This window comes from Vidua macroura, chromosome 3, assembly GCF_024509145.1.
Source record: "Vidua macroura isolate BioBank_ID:100142 chromosome 3, ASM2450914v1, whole genome shotgun sequence".
NCBI classification, from domain to species: Eukaryota; Metazoa; Chordata; class Aves; order Passeriformes; family Viduidae; genus Vidua; species Vidua macroura.
In genome coordinates, this window is record NC_071573.1 from 82,208,937 (window position 1) to 82,226,152 (window position 17,216).

Genomic DNA, 17,216 nt, shown 5'->3' on the forward strand with positions numbered 1-17,216 from the left:
GAGATGTTCCAATACTTGACAACCCTTTCAGTGAAGACCTCAAGACCCAGCAATAAACTTTGTACCATAAGTATTTCCAGCAATTGGTGTTAAATGAGCATGATTAGATAGATTACTATTTTTCTGGACTATCAGCAAGAAGTAGTGACACGTTTTTTCCTTTAGGAGTTACTTAGAGTGAAACAATCATTGCCCAGGTTAAATCTGAGAATAAAATTAGGAGACCTAAGTGGTTAAAACCCAGAAAATATGACTTGTCTTTGGATTTTATTGTTAGGAAACCTAATAAGAAACAGTTATTTGTATGTAGCAGCATACACCTTCCCATTCAGTTTAGCACTGTAAGTCATTTTTCCATAACACACACTAAAACAGCCTCCATCCTTGAGCAGAGGTTACGTGAGTGAATACTGCCATCTAGGCAGGCTTTGGGAGGCAGCATCTATTTTAGAACATTAATCCGTGTTTGCCAGGGAAAAATACTCTATTGCCCAAAAGAGAAGAGAAAGGAACCATTTTTTATATTATTAAAACCAACACAACACGAGTCACCGAAAACACAAAACCTGCCCTTCAACCAGATTGTAGCAGTCCACATTAAGAGCAAATATTTTCTACATGTTTATTAAGAAATATATTATTCCATATTTCAATACAGGCAACTTGACCTTAAGCTTTGCACTAAATTAGAAATCACTTTTTTCTGTGAAAACTCTAAATACAAAGTATATTTTATTAAGGCTATTAATTACCAAAGTACATTTTACTAAGGCAGTACAATAATTGCATCTATTTTATATGCTTTGAAATACAGTAACAGTACATTTTTAGGAGACAGTTACTAAAATATCTATTAATATTTTACAAAGACAGAAATATTTTTTAAAACAATTTTCCTTTATATGATCAAAATAGCTTTCATCCAGCGCAAAAAAATATAAAGTATGTCATGCACCTGTCTTATTTCAGACAATAAACAAGTTCTATACATGGCATTTACAGTAGACTTACAAGATTTCACAACAATCTCATTTTGATTGGATACATTAAGAACTAGCTTCATTATCAGGTGTGGAATTCTTTAGGGAATGCACAAACTATGAAGACAGAATCTTACACAAAATGGTAGGACCTGAAAAGATAACAGTTTAGCACTTTCCATAGATCCACTGGTACTGAATGTGAAGTTATCCTCCTCCTCAGGTTCCTCCCTGCTGTGTTTCAGCTGTCACCCTGAGGATCGTCCTGAGCAGGTTTGTGTACAAAGGTGTTCTTCTTTCTCTCAGAAAGGCCCTCCTGAATAATCACAGAAATGTGATTATCTGGCTACTGACATCCATCTCCTCAAATCCCCTACTCCTCCCCCGCTTTGGTAAGAAGTAATGCAGCATGAGACTGATTTGTATGGAGAGCAAAGCAGGCAAAAAGAAGAGGAATTGCTTTTTGCACAACTGCTTAGTAGCAAACACATTCCAATTCTAGAAGGAAAGATATTGCAGCAAAGATGTACCAATTAAGCCTCTCACTCACAGCAACAAAACAAAAAAAAGCTCTGCTCCCCTCTCAAGAACAATGAACTTCCCCTTGCAGAAAGGGAAATCAGTATTAGGGACTATTTTGCAGGATGCCACTCAAGTAAAACACTGCTGCCACCAGTTAAAGCAGGTCTCCATCACACAAGTTGGTCTGGCTGTCTAAGGTATTTGTGTTTTTCTGAAAACAGAGTCACATTCAAATAACTTCTTTGGGTTCTTCTAAAACAACAGCAAAACTAAGAGACAATATGAGCATAACATGTTTTATTGAATAAAATTCTAATATTTACACAGTGAAGTCTAGATGTAACCTAGTGAAGCATGGCAATGTGCAATTTTCATTCAACATCTGGAATATCTTTAAGTACATCTGAAACTACTTACTGTAACAATCACCTGCCCATCACTGATTTCATAATTAAGGAAAATTTGAACTTGCTGAAGAATAGCCAAGATGAACATTCAGGATAGCTGAGTTAAAAGAAAAGTCTGCTATGTAATTCCAAACCCAAAAGATCTGATTAAAATGTCAAGAGTTTTGAAGGCAGCTTCTGTATTTCCCTGTTGTTCTTCTCCTCTCTGCAGAAAAAGATGACAAAATAAATTATAAATCTGAAGTCTGAAACTAATACCTGCACATTAAACAGACAGCACACTCCAGGGTAATCTTAGTTCTTCAATTCATAATGTCTTAACTTCAAGGTGTTTGAACTAAAACAAATTACTATGAATTACTTACTGATTTTTTATTAAATACTATTTTACATCTTTAAAGCTGCCAGGGTAGACCCACAGAAATTAGAAATGCTGCAAATGATACCTAGAGTCAACACACCACTAATTATTGCCATTTACGCAAAGAAATTTATGATGAACTACCTTCCCTCCTACTCTAGAATGTTAAGCAAATGTTTTGTATTTTTTCTACTAGATATACTATCATTCTACTGTTACAGAGAAGAGGGGTCTGCTAAAGAAACCATAGTCAACACCTTTCCTGTTTACAGGGATTTTTTTAAAGATAATTTCATTACTGATCTTGCGTGAGTTCTCAGCAATGTCTGAATGCAAGTATAGACTTGCAGCAGCCACACTAACAGGCTAACTCATAGCTCTAGTAGAGTGGTATCTTATATGTGGACTACTCACTTGTTGTAAGTAAGACATGATTCACTGACCACCTGTACGATTTTTGTCATCCAGAAGATTATAAACCAGGAATGTCGTGTCCTACTCAAAGTTTTGGAGGTTGTTTATTCTAGTGGGTTACAGATAGCACTTATTAAAAGCAGACAGTCTAGCCTGCCACATTTGTGACTTATGTATTGAAAAAGCTGGCTGTTAGGTTAAGAAGATCTTGCACAGCCTCTCATATCTTACTTATCAAACAGGGAGAGGAAGTACAGTTGTCCTGTTCTCAAGCTAACCTGTATGAAGCCCTGCCAAACAGCCAGGAGTGCAAGGAAGACACAATTACTACCTAAAGTACTTCCAGGTCCCTTCCTGTTTCCCAGCACAACCAATTTCAAATGCATGCTTGGAAAGAAAAATAAATTTAAGCCCCCTAAGATCCCCTAACATCACCTAACCTTTAAGCACCAAGATTAAACTTCTTATAAAATAGTTCTGCAAGGAAGTTCAGTGTGATAACTCTGCATTTTTAGAGACTAAGTTTGTAATAGTAACAATGGCTCCCCATGAACACACACACTCTCTTGGAGGTAAACTGTAACCTAGCAAGGAATAGCTTTAAAATTCAGAATCTGACAAGAAAACAAAACATGCAAATGTGGTAGCAAAAGCTGCAAAATATAACAGAAAAGCACTTAAATACCTGCAATTTCTATGCTACAGTCAGCCCTCAATATATTTGTGAACAAGAGCATATTTTATAACATTTTTAACTATTTTCTTTGGTTTCATGGCTATCTTCTGCTTCTTCTTTTAGGGTTTTTTTTCCCCTCCTCAATCAAACAGCCAGACACTGTTCCATTTACCCAGGAAATGTATATCCATCCTAATCTCACTGCTTTTTTTATCTCTATCTGTTTTCCAACTACAGAGAGTTATCTCGAACACAGCTGCCTACCTGGAAGTTATTTCTCATATACCTAACATAGCTACAAATTTTAATAACTGAGAAGCTGCTGAAAGATAGAGACTTTGCTCTTGCCTGTCTCACTGGTGAGGTACGCAGGAGACATTAACAAACACTGTCTTTACGCAGGAAATCCATCTGTACTGACAAACTCAAGCTAAGCAACTACCTGTGTGTGAGATGCTGTCAACATAGGCTGAACAAAACTATATGTACATTAAGATAATAATGCTAACTTTAGAAATTATTAACCACAGCACACAGATTTTTTTACTCTTCTAGTTCTTTCTCTCCTATCCCACTGGGGGGAAATGAGAGAGGCTGTGTGGGGCTGAGTTGCCAGTTGGGGTTAAACCACAACATCAGCTTGACCATTTCTGTAACTTAAAAGCCATCCCCACACCCCTCTTCACCACAGGGAACTCCTAGCTCCCCTGTCTCTCCAACAGTAGGACATGAAGGGGCCCAACTTCCCTAACATCCAGAAGGACTGACTGTGCTCAATCAAATTCACACCAACTGTATAACCATTTCTTAGAACAACATATGAGATGGTTTGGAACACATAACTTCATCACTCCATACCAATGGCAAGTAACAAATGTTACCATGAATACAAAAATAAGCAAATGAAGAGCAATCCTTCCATTTCTCAGAAACATAAGTGGGCTACCTTACAGGCAAATTCTGTGGAGTCGACAGCAGAATGGAGGTCTGTTGCAACTGCTGTGTCAAGTATGTAAGACCAATGCATAGCAGACAGAAAAATTAGGGAATACTCCCCTGAAATGTGCCTTACAACAAGGCACATTAATGTTCTCTCATAGAAAAACGTAGAAAAACTTTGAGCAGCTCATTCTGTGACACTAACATCTAGCCACACCAACCAAAATATATGGTACTATGGGCCCTAACATCTGGATGTTTTGTTAGACGAGTTTTCTCTGTCTTGACACTGTCTTTCAGACAACCCCTCATCAACCTGCCCCTTGATATGCTAAATCCAGGCAAATTTTTTAGACCAGGTTTAGTGTGGAATTCCAGTGTCGAAACTGGATTGTGCGTAAATTTGATGCAATCTCAGAACCCATTTTTCCAGCTCATACTCCCTCATTTTACCATCCTATAGAGGAACAGGGGATTAACTAAGTCTCTGAACCACCAAATGTCCTCAGTTTGTCTCCCTTTTCTTACAGAGGTAACAGTATTTGATCCTTTGGTTTCCTTTGAAAAGTAGCAAATCAGAGGCTATCTAGCATGACCCAGTAACTCGCCTCAAGAACAGATACAAGCAAACCAATTCTCCTCAGGTAAGATACCCTAGCTTTGTTACAGAGATGCCAAACAAAAGAAGAAAATAAATAATGAGTTTACTTCAACCCAGATCAAAGGCAAGGGGAACTGTTATAAAAAAGAGAGTACTGATTATATATTCTACAAAAAAGATGACAGGCCAGAAAATAGCTTTACTTTTAATTCTAAGGAAATGAGGTGCATTAAGAACTGCATCGTCAGCCAGGCAAGGGAGAGGATTGTCCTGCTCTGCTCTGCACTGGGGTGGCCTTGCCTCGAGTTCCATGTGCAGGTTTTGGCACCATGATGTAAGAAAGACATGAAACTATTCGAGAGTGTCCAAAGGAGGGTAACAAAGATGGTGAAGGGCCTTGAGGGGAAGTTGTGTGAGGAGCAGCTGAGGGCACTGGGTCTGTTCAGCCTGGAGGAGTCTGAGGGGAGACCTCACTGCAGTTACAGCTTCCTCGTGAGGGGAAGAGGAGGGGCAGGCACTGATCTCTTCTCTCTCATGATAAGGCATGACTAAAGGAAACAGCATGAAGCTGAGTCAGGGAAGGTTTAGGTTGGATATCAGGAAAAGGTTCTTCACCCAGAGGGTGGCTGGGCATTGGGACAGGCTCCTCAGAGGAGTGATCACAGCACCAAGCCTGAGAGAGTTCAAGAAGCATTTGGACAACAATCTCAGGCATGTGATGGGACTCTTGGGGTGTCTTCCACAGGGCCAAGAGTTAGACCCAGTGATCCTAATGGCTCCCTATCAATTCAACATATTCTGTGATTCTATGAAATGCTCTGGTATGTCAGTAACAAATGATCTTTGAGAAAAGTAGAACTACATTATTTTTTGGAGACTGCACACAATCCCATTTCTCATAAAGAAACTCCACTATTTGCTATTGAGGGAAACAGAGTGGAATGTCAAAGTCTCCTGAAGGTAACTATGCATATAAAGGAAATTAACATTATGGTATTGGTAACCTTCTATCCATGGCTCTAAATTTAATTCACAGTTTAATTTAGAGGTAAAACAGAGAGAAGATGGTGTTCCTAATATAAAGCCCATCTTGGCCCTCCTGTCTTTGATGTCAACAGTTAAAAATCCCTTGCCTGTCCATTACAGATTCTACTGTTTTCTTCTTTCCATTTCCCATGTACAAGATCCATCAAGACTGTATCTCAAAAACTAGGTTACTTTGTTCAGTTAAAGGTAACACAGAATACATTGTGTTAACACATTTTCTAAACTGTTAAACTTTGGTCATTATAGACCAGAAGTTCTCCCAAAGCACAATTCTAAATCCTCATCAGCCCACCCCACAGTCAAATGTTACTTATAGTATAATGAGACAAAAGATATTATAGACTGTAACAGACACAGAAATATGTATTACTTCAGTCTTTGTGCTCTGCAAATAGAAATCTTCAAGCATGATCAAATCACATTGAAGACCATAAAGAAAAATTATTTTTATAATAAATATTAAATAGTAGTACTTCAACAGAACTGTAAGACACTACAGATGCTTCGCGTATTTCCAACGGTTTGGAAAAATATGGTTTGTATGTTTACAATACAGAGCCAATATTCAGAGTAAATTGGGTGTTATTTGTATGTTGCAGGATTACAGGCCACCCTGAGGAGTGAAAAATTTTTAAATTTAACACTGTGGTTTACCTATGAAGTAACTCTTGAGTATTCTAATAGGGATGAAGATATAATCTCTGCATAAGTATTCCTTTCACCCCTCACTTTATACTCTTTTCACTTCTCAGGATTCAAGACACTTAATTTTCAAATTGATTAAGCGAAATTATTAATTTTAAACACTGATTTCAATGGCAGTACTCAAAAATATTCAGACACCTTTAAGACTGAAGGCCCAAAGCCATAAGAGGCAATTCTTATTATAAATAACTAAATAAACTAATAAATCAAATAAATAATTTAAAAATAAATTAATTAATTAAATAAACAAGTAGTACTATAGGCCCAAACCTTGCAATAATCCTGTCAGAATCCTTGCAGGTAACCTGTCAGTACAAGATGTTATTTCTCACCTGTACTACTGCTCAGTAGTTAATCATTCTTCGAAGAGCATCATAGCATTTCCACTTGTCTGGGATGTAGAAAGGCTCGAAGATGTGAGGGAAGGGAGTGTCATAGCCACATACTCTTGCAATAGGAGCTTCCAAATTCAAAAAGCATTCCTCCTGTTAACAGAAATATAGAATAAATGTTAGTGAGGACATTCTTTTCAGGAGTCTTGCATCACAAATTGGGGTCATATGAACTTTGCCAGACTGAGAGTCCTGGAAACTCAGAAGTTCTATTTATATCACTGAATCAGTAGTCATAATTTATAGTTATGACTATAAGGAATAGTGCTTCCTCTTGCACAAAGGTCCTTATTAAAAATACAAATTGTATTAATGTTATTTTCATTCTCTGCATGTGTGCTGCATTAAATCATAGGCAGATTATATTTAGTACATCTGCTATACATTCAGACAACTGTTGCCAAGAAACAAATATTTTAGCAGCAAAGGAGTAAGAGTCTCTTTCCTGTGCCACTTTTAAACATATAGAAAAATTATATCAAATTAAATCAAAAAGTGCATTTTATTTGTTGGATAAAGGAACATCATATTCAAACTTCTTTGAACTCTTAGATTATTAAGGCTCTGTTTAAGATTAAGCAGTTGGGAAAAGTAAGTGGATTTGCATATCTCCAACCTTTGAGTCAAATCCATGCTCTACTCAACTCCCCCACAATTTGTGTTCTACTTGGAGATCAGATTTGATAATGACTCTGAGAGTTTCATTACTTGACCTAGAACGGCACAAAGTATTACAAATGCCACATTAATTTGAAAGTAACCTGTAAATATGTAACATTATCAGCCTTAATAACCAAATAAATAGTGGCATTTCCATCTTATTAATCTCAAGTACCAGAATGATGGCATGGACCACAAAAATCTGCACGAAGTGGATGTAGAAATAACTTAGCCAGACCAAACTGATGTTGAAGCTAATCATCAGCTCCCTTTTCTCCCCATATCTTTAGTATAGGCATTTGCTTTCCAAAGCAGACAAATGAAGTGATAAAACATGTCTCCTCCTGGTCTCTCCTTTATGGAGTGTAGCAACTGAGAAATCCTGGCCAACTTCCCCTGTACTTGGCTAAGCAAAATGGAAGATGAAGTATTATCTACTAGTCCTTTTCTGCCAGGCCCACAGGGAAAATAGTTAAAAAGCGTTTCTAGAAAAGCTTTAACGAAAAGTTAAAATGCTTTTCTACAAACGAGCGCCAAGTATTTTTTCAGACTGATGAACTGTTTTGAATGCATGTTGCCTTGCAGTCCATGGCAGCCTAACTCTACTTACTGTGCTTTCTATACATCACAATATTTGGCAGTACAGAAGGCACTGGTAACGCACTGAGATCACAACCTTCACAGCATTGTGAAGTGGGCTTTTCTGGACAATGAACTGAAGTAAAAAGTCTTGCACACAGTATCAATTGCACTTAATAGTGCATTAATTTACCTAGAAAACTTCACAGTCTGAGTAGGTCTGAAGTAAAAGATATAGGCAAACAATATAAATATTTTTGAGCTCCATTCCCAGGCATTCTTTTCTTTGCAAAGCAAAAGATTCACACTAGTACAAAATCCTGGAAAGTAGAGTGTAATAAATCCTTTATCTGTCCATGAGGTAGATCATGATGTCCTACTCTGACCTGCTGGCAAGGGCAATTTTGATACTAAAGAGACCTTGATTCCCATGTTGCAACTGACCAATAAGACAAGGCAACAGATTTGGGACCATCCCAAAACTGACTACCCAATGCACCTGTCAATTGCATTACAACAAAGCATGGAAGTATATTCTAGACCTGCAGCCTCCTACAGCCTCCCAGTCCCATAGTGCTCTTTTCAAGTATCTAACACAGACCACTATCTAGAAGACAGACTGTTTAAACAAACTGATATCTCTCCAGGAAAGACGTTAGGAAAAAACTTTAAAGTTAAATGCTTTTGGAAGTAAAGTAGTCGGCATGGGATTTCTGATTCAGTGTAAAATGTTTCGTTTTGAAAACCTGTATGAAAAAGTCATACTCTATTAGCAGGATATCCATAACTTCCAAAATTCAATAAAGTCAAAAATTATTATTTTGTTAGAAAAGTGTTTACAAAACCAACAGCTATAGTTATTAGTTCAATCTATCTAAACTTTTCTTAATGTAAAAAAAAAGTCCAACAAAACATTAAATTGCTGTTCTTCTTGCCCTGCTTCCTAACTGCAGAGGCCAAATTCTGGCCTCAGTTATTCAACACAACCTTTGCCAATTTTCCTTCATTTGCCTGATTTTCACTCAAAGCTTTCTGGAAAATATATTATTGTATTAGGATATAAAGGCCTATAATTGGTCACATAATTCTGTTTCAACATTTCATGCTTAATACACTCTTATTAAGACTTTTCAAAACAACTTAAGAGAACAGGTCCCAGTAAAAATCTGTTCTTGAAATTCACAGCAATCAGTCAAATGCAACACTTTAAAACCATCACATGCCTTGATTTTTAGAATAGGAGCTAAAACCAAGGATTTGCTGGATATTGCATAATTGTATGTGAAATAGATCCTCCAGTATGTGGTACACTAAATCTATTTCCCCAGATCACAATATCCTAGTATGCTAATATAGGAAACCTTATCCAAGTTTATTTTAGCTTTATTTAAAAGTACACTTTTATCAGATTCAGGTACTCATTGCTAAATCAGGGTTCTGAGTTAAAAACTCTTTAAAATCTTTGAGTGAGAACTGCAGACATTTACAGAGATATACAGTTGTACAAAAAGGATAAAATATAGAATCGAGTTCATTATTGGGCATTACTGAAAGAAAATATTACTCATCCATCTGCAATGTATGGAAAAATAAAGCAATCTCATCTGCCGTTTGGAGGAAGTGCTTTCAGGCATCTGGTCAAGAAGAAGATAAAAGAATTTTTGTGCTCCAGACTGTCCTTCGTCTGAAGGGAATCTCTAAAATTCCACAGTCACAGTAAACAGACCTTCAAATGCAAATACTTTGCTAAGTAAGTACTGGTAAATGAGACTATTTAATGCATACTCAGCAAATCAGACAAATTCAAACTCAATCTTTCCCCCATTATAGTCTTAATTTCTTTATTTTTTGGATCTATTACATTTTTCCCCCGTAGCTGGCAAGGATTAAAATCCATAAACAGGATTTTTTTAAATTTTATTTTTCATTTCTGTTGTGCATAGAATACTTCCTAAGTGAGAAAACTTTCCTGGAAAAATAAATTATTTCTGCAACATTTTATGTCCTCAGAGTCTCTCCCACATTATTTTTATTCTGCAACACTACAAGTACCCCAAAAAATAACAGCTACTAGAATGCCAGATGGCTACTACATGAGACTGGTGATTTTACAACTCCTTTTTCAATACAGGAATTTACTTTCTGAAGGATGATAATCAAAAAATTTGTATTAAAGGCTAATATGAATAAGAAGAGTTAGACAGAACTCTTAATGTTTATTTTGGTATTATAGCTATTATAATAAAAAGAAGACTAAACAAAGTCCATTACACAAGGCAAATGGTAGGAACATTCTTCATGCTGGAGTACTCATCTTTTGGCTGACAATAACACTAAAATTTAGACTCAGGAATTCATTTGCAAATGAATTGCAGGTTGCAAAGCTTTAATTAAATTGTGGTCTGTTCTGTCAATTAGAACTCTGAATTTTGCCATCTCATATACAGATTTTAAAATTTTAAAACCCACATATTTAATTAAAGAACTTTTCAGAGGGAAAACTTACTGCATCAGAGTTTCACTTTCTATTCTGGATTTTTATTCAGATGTATTTATGCTGTTGCCATAAGCTAAAGTGTGGGACTTAAACAGTTAAGAAAATTTATTTCAGATCACTTTTTTTTTGATTGTTACATCTATATTATCTATTACTTCCACATACAGATTTTCAACTGTAAATTACCTATTATTGTAAAAATAAGATGAAACCTACTATAGGTTAATAATGAACATGGTAATCTCATTTACAATAAAATCTGTTATTTAACTCATAGCTTAGATTTTCAAAAGAAGCTTTCCAAAGATGTTGTCAATCAAACCTCATTTTATAAAATGTGGATTTCATGCACTAAAGCCGACACCAAATAAAGACTAAACATCTTTTTCTTTGGTTTCTGCTTAAAAATAATGTCTTATTTTAAAAACCTACTTTCCGTAACAGAAAAGTCAAGCGTCTTCAGCTGTCATATGCTTCTCGATCGTAGTACAGTACTTTCCTTTACAGCTGCAAGCACCAAATGCTGCACATTTTGAACACAATTTGCTTTGACAACAAATATAAGTCACATTCCCATGAACAGTCACTTCTATGAGCTACATAAGTACTATACAATGCACCCACAGGATATTTTCAAGTTGAGATATGAGCAAGAGAGAGCGATCTATATATTCTTTCTTTAGAGGAACTTTTTTTTTCCAACAGCCTAGCCATTTTTGTCTTAAAGTACTTCTATAAATCTTTTCCTGATAGTTACAACTATGACACAATTTTTCCCCAGAGAACTCTGCAGATGTATGTTGCAAACTTTTAACTTCTATCAAATATTTTTCTCCTTTTCAAATCAATTTAAGACTATATATTTATAACTTAGCACAGATTAATAATGATCCATTTTATTAGTTATAGATTCTTTGAATTTATGTAATTAATATCTTGTCAAATACAGAAAAATAGCTGCTAAAATTATTTATTTTGCAATTGCCAAAAGAGATGATACTTTTACTTACAAAGTACTTCAGTATTTATAAAACAAAGAAAAATTTAGGGGGAAAAAAGTCTGTTCTGTGTAATTCATTGCCTTGTTACCATTAAGAAGCAATTAACTGCAAATATTGTCTTTGCAGTAATAAATCACATAAAACAGTACTTATAGAAAAAGTCAAATTTATTCTATAAAAAGATAAAGTATTATAACATAAAATGAACAATTCATACACCGGCTTGAAGAGTGCTTTCGAATTTCATTTCAGCCAGCTTCAAAAATGAATGGAACAACCTTTAATAACCCAATACACAACTGGTATGGTCTGTTAAATTTTCCTTATCAAGTTAACAACAGAACCACTCCAACAAACACTGACAGCATGAGCATTAACTTGAAGCTCTTGGAAATAGAGCCTTGGTCAGTGGCTGAGTTGTCTTGGTGGCAGAACTGCACAAAGAAATCAGCACTGCATTCCCAAGGCATTTACAATACCAAACAAACAAAAAAACCCCACAAACCAAACAAACTCAAAATTTTATTTATGTCAAATAATTATATTTTCAACAAGGAGGAAAATGAATAAAAAGTAAATTTTATTTCTTCAGAACTCATCTTGTTTTATGCAAAAAAGGCAAAGACTTTCTATGAAAATATTACATCACTTGAATTGATTCTGATAGAATCTAGGTCTAGAATTGAAATATATTCAATTCAGAAGAACACACAGACAGGAATTAAGGTCTTCCTAGTAAATGTATAATTTACACTGTTTGGGGTATGAGGTACAGCAGCCAGCAAAATTCTTCTCCACAAAATAAAGGGCACAAGACAGATACGCCCAAGAGGATGTGGAATGACTTCCAGGTTATGGAATGTGCCATAACCTGAATGAACCATAAAAATGTCTTTTGGCAAGTCAGGTTTTTGACAATTAATTGCAATCTGCTAGACAATCACTTGCCACCTTTTTGCTACAAATACTAGAAATACTATTTTTTCCTAGGTAATAATGTTAGATATGCAGAATATGACAAAATTATTTGAACAGAAGTTGTTCCTCTATATAGCAGCAAACCAACTTACAGCAAAGTCATTACAAATTATGTTATTCTATAGGATATTCCAAGTTTCCTGTAAGTGCCACTTTCGTAAGTGGCAATTACAAATATTTGCAGCAGGACCCACATATTTTCTAAAAGCATGCCCAAAACCCCAGAGCTAGAATGATTTCCCAGGCCCATAAGTATCTGAACATACTTGCTTTATTTAGCTACTTGGCATTACTAACTGATCTGTTCAGTAAATGATCCTGCAAACTGCTACACGTACAATAACATGGCTGAATAATCCATGGGAAATCAACAGAGCTCAAGTGCCTGCATAAAATTATTCTTACGTGAAAATGTTTGCAGTTCACAGGTCTTTTTTCTGCATGAATGAGCAGTTGCTCTGCACAACAAACATTTCTTAAACTTTTCAGTGAAGATTAACCTACTTCTAATTACTTCCTACCTTTTAATAACAAAGCTAGAAATATGCTACCAATGTAATCAAACCTTATACTTTTTGATCATCATTTATCACCAACCATTCTAATAACTTATATAAGTATTTTGTAAAAACATCTTCTGGTTCAGCCCAGCATGCCAAAAGTGACTGGAAGGATTTGCTCCTAAGAGTTTTAGAAGTCAGTGAGTGGTATTTTTATTTTTACAGCTGTTGAGGCAGCTGAGAGATTCTTCCAAAGACAGCCTTGTCAGTCTATGTATCTGGCACAGTAAAATACTCGTTGAAATATTTCACTCAACATGCACTAATGAACTTCAAAGGAAATGCAATTTCAGCTGCTGTTACTAAACAATTTAAACCAGCACATTTCCCTTTTTATATCGAAGCATTTGCATTTTGGCACAATGCAGTGAGAATGATGTTGTCACTGTGACTGTCACCAAATCCTTTCCCAGGGTAAACTTACAGCTTGGCCAGGCAGCCAGGGAGACACAAGTACAAAGGAACTATCCTGTCCTCCCATTAAAAGGTTAGGGCTTACCTAATATCTTTCCAGAATTTTTACATGACCACCTTTGCAAAACAGGCTCAGAGTGGAGGGGATTATTAGGTTACTTGACACAAAGACATAAGGAATTTCATGGTGTATTATTTAAACCAAGCCATAATTTTACTTATAAATTTAGTTTATCAGAAGCCACTTGATGGTTCAAGCCCTCAGGTAGAAGAATTCTAGTGAAAAGCTTCAAGTGAATAACAAAAATTCTCTCATATAAAAGCAAAATTAACAGCTAAGAAATCTGACTGGTGAGAACAGAGACATAATTTTTATTCTACAGAAACCATTTAAAAAGTTGGAGAAAAATGTAATGAGGTTTTAATATAAAAGTTTATGCAAAAAAGTACTCAGAAACACTAAAATAATTATATTGGAGACTGAGCTTTTGGGTACAGGCTAACCTAAAAAGCATGAAATAATTATTTCATCAAATTTCTTAGACTAATTAGCTTTTCTTCTTTCCTAGAGAGATACAATTTTTTATAGTTTTGATCATTCTACACTTCATTTCCTAAATTACTATTCAAACAGGCTACATTGATATTCCAGTGTAATAAAAAACTACCAACAAAACAAACAAAACCAAGACCTACAAGAAAATAAGAAATGAATACTTCATTAATTTTTGCAGTTATATATAGTCAATGCAACTCTGTTACAAAGACCAAGAAATGGGCTGCAAACCAAATACTTTTATTTTAAAATGTTTAATAAGACCATAAACAGTTCACATTACATCTCTTAATTTAAAAACTGATCCAAAAACGAAGACAAAGAATAACATATTTCAGAGGCTATGAAATTTTGAGTTTCTTTTATGCCAGACAAACAGTTCAAAATTATTGCCCTGATTTTGAAGAGTCGATGAAATGTATGTATAAAAACAAATGTGTGGGCCCTGTAATATTAAGCAATATTACACACAGAAACACAGATAACAGAATTTAGAATTTAGAATTTTTACACAAGAGAGAAACATAACAGTAGATGTCAAATGTATATTTTAGAAGTCTCACTGAAGTTTTCGTTGGATTAGATCCAAGTATTTAACTTGGTCTATGTTTTAGTTCATTTAAATAAATTTCATACTTAAAATGGTTATGTGAACTTTACTCTTATACTAAATCATTCATACAAATTTAATTTTCACCCCACTAATGAACTTACTTTTAAGTCAAAACTATAAATCTTTTATATAACCTAACCTATGCCTTCCACCGATGTTATCAATTGTACAGTGACATTTCTTAATGAAGAAACAAAGTAAAATACCTACACAGCTGCCTTTAGTTACTGTGAAGCACCTCTCATAATTTTATTCTTTTCCATTTCAGTTAGCGCTCAACATAAAATTGCCATGAATGAAATGCAAAAATAACCTACTGGAAATACTGCAAAAGAAAAATTGCAATAGAGTTCAAATTGAGATTTTCTTTTCCACCTATGTGTCTGCTAAACAGTAAAAAAAGCAGTGTTTCCCTCATGTAAGTACTTGAGAGAAATTCTCAGCTTATTCACTAACTAAAATTTTTGCAGAACTCAATCTGTCAGGACTCTGCTGGACTAGATCTCTCTAATAAATGGCATTCAACAGCATAATACATAAAATCAGAATATCACAAATATAAAACAGAACTATAGTACAAATGGACATTAATTTAGTATTTGCAAGGCCTGATTTTTTTGAGCTAATTATTAAACAGCAATCCTAATTTACGTCTGCCCTGCAAAAAACCCCACCAGTATTATACTAATGCAGGATTGTTTGAGAATTAGTGTTCCCTATGTCAGATTTTTTTTTTTTTTCAATTTTTAACATAGCTCCTAAAGTACATTGGGCTTCTGGTTTCTTTCATCCAGTATCCAATACTGTGATTGTACAGCAGCATCAACTCTAGCCTCCTGCAATCACAGAGACTGTGATACTTGACGTGCAACAGGAAGCATAAAGGGAGAACCCAAAATGTAGAATTCTGTGAAAGTCTGAGATTTTATTTCCTTTCCTAGTGACCAAACTCACCACTGCTTGAGTCAGGTTTCCTGTCACCTAAAGCCACTGCTGATATCAGAAGTAAGGGGTTAGGTGCGCTTACACTGATGTGCTCTCCCAGCTGGGCAACCACGAAATCAAAGCACATTTTTAAACAACAGTTATCCAGTCATGGAAATTTCTGTGCCCACCAGACCTGATTTCCTCTCAACAAATGAGACCACCAGGCCATGCACAGCTGAAACTGGGGCTTTTTCCCCAAACTTCTGATGAAAAGTAAGGATACAAAACTTGGCAAGGTCTCAGAACTGAAGTCCTGTCTCTGCCACCACAGGAGGCCACAGTTTCTATCACAAATTGATCATAATTTACTGTACTGTACTCTGTTGTAGTGATAATGCTGTTACGTGGTTATTGGCTGTTTTATTCACACTCCTTCTGTATGACATCTTGAAACTTTTTCTAATTTCAAGCTATTCATTTCAGATTCATTAATATATAGTTTTCCCCCAGCATTACTTTAGCAAACACTTTTCTGCTAGTTACCTTTGTTTATTTTCCCAGTAAATTTATAAACGGGACTTCCATGCCTTTAGTCTTCCTTTTGAGAGTGGGAAGAAGGCAGGCACCATTAAGCTATTTTCATAGAGCAAGCTCTCCACAGCTTCTGATGACCCTAACAGCTCCTGACTCATGTCACCTGGTTTCAATTTTTTTTTAAAAAAACTACTTCCTCACACCATTGTCTTCTACAACAAAATAAGACCTTACTATTTCTACCATAAGGGCCTCTCCAAACACACTTTTCTTTTTATCCAATTGAGCTGAAGCCAACTGATACACCAGCTCTTCCTCTTTTGCCAAACAAATCATTTATAAGCTTATGCTTAAAAAAGTTAGTAGTTCCTAGCAATGTAGAAACTCTGCTTCTGAGACCCTCAATATCAGCCAGGTTCATTATAGGATTCTAATTTTTACTATATCAATAATAGACTGACGTTGTGACTTCAAAGTTCTGGGTTTTGTAACCAAGATACTACAAGAATGTTAAGATCTAAGCAAGCCTTAAAAAGTGCTACTCTTTACAACTTGGTAATATTTTTGAGAGCCCACCATACCACAGTCCCCACATCATATACCTTGTAGTTCTTGTCCTGACAAGATTTTTTAAGGTCAGGATCTAATCTGTCAGGTTAATCTGCCAAAATCTACACTCACTGTTTAAAGCCCAGCAAATTCACTGACAAATTAAGTTTCGAAAACATGAGGCTGACAATGTTTTTGTCAGAGCACAATAACAGAAGAAAATCAGTACTTCATGCTTTTAGAAGGGAATTATTAGCTGTCAAGACTGAAAAACAGTATTCCAAAAAATTCAGCCAGTACAGAA

At 35.5% G+C, this 17,216-nt stretch overlaps 1 protein-coding gene across 2 annotated transcripts in view; it reads right to left on the bottom strand.

The window, feature by feature from the left end:
• Positions 1-608: 608 nt before the first annotated feature.
• BCKDHB (branched chain keto acid dehydrogenase E1 subunit beta) overlaps positions 609-17,216 on the bottom strand; it is a 110,627-nt gene continuing 94,019 nt past the window's right edge. For both annotated transcript variants that reach the window (XM_053974128.1, XM_053974130.1), the window contains 2 exons: positions 6,985-7,137; positions 609-2,114 (listed from right to left, as the gene is read on the bottom strand). In XM_053974128.1, coding sequence (XP_053830103.1) covers positions 6,997-7,137 — 141 coding nt within the window. In that variant the 3' untranslated portion in view covers positions 609-2,114; positions 6,985-6,996. The remainder of the gene's footprint in view (positions 2,115-6,984; positions 7,138-17,216) is intronic.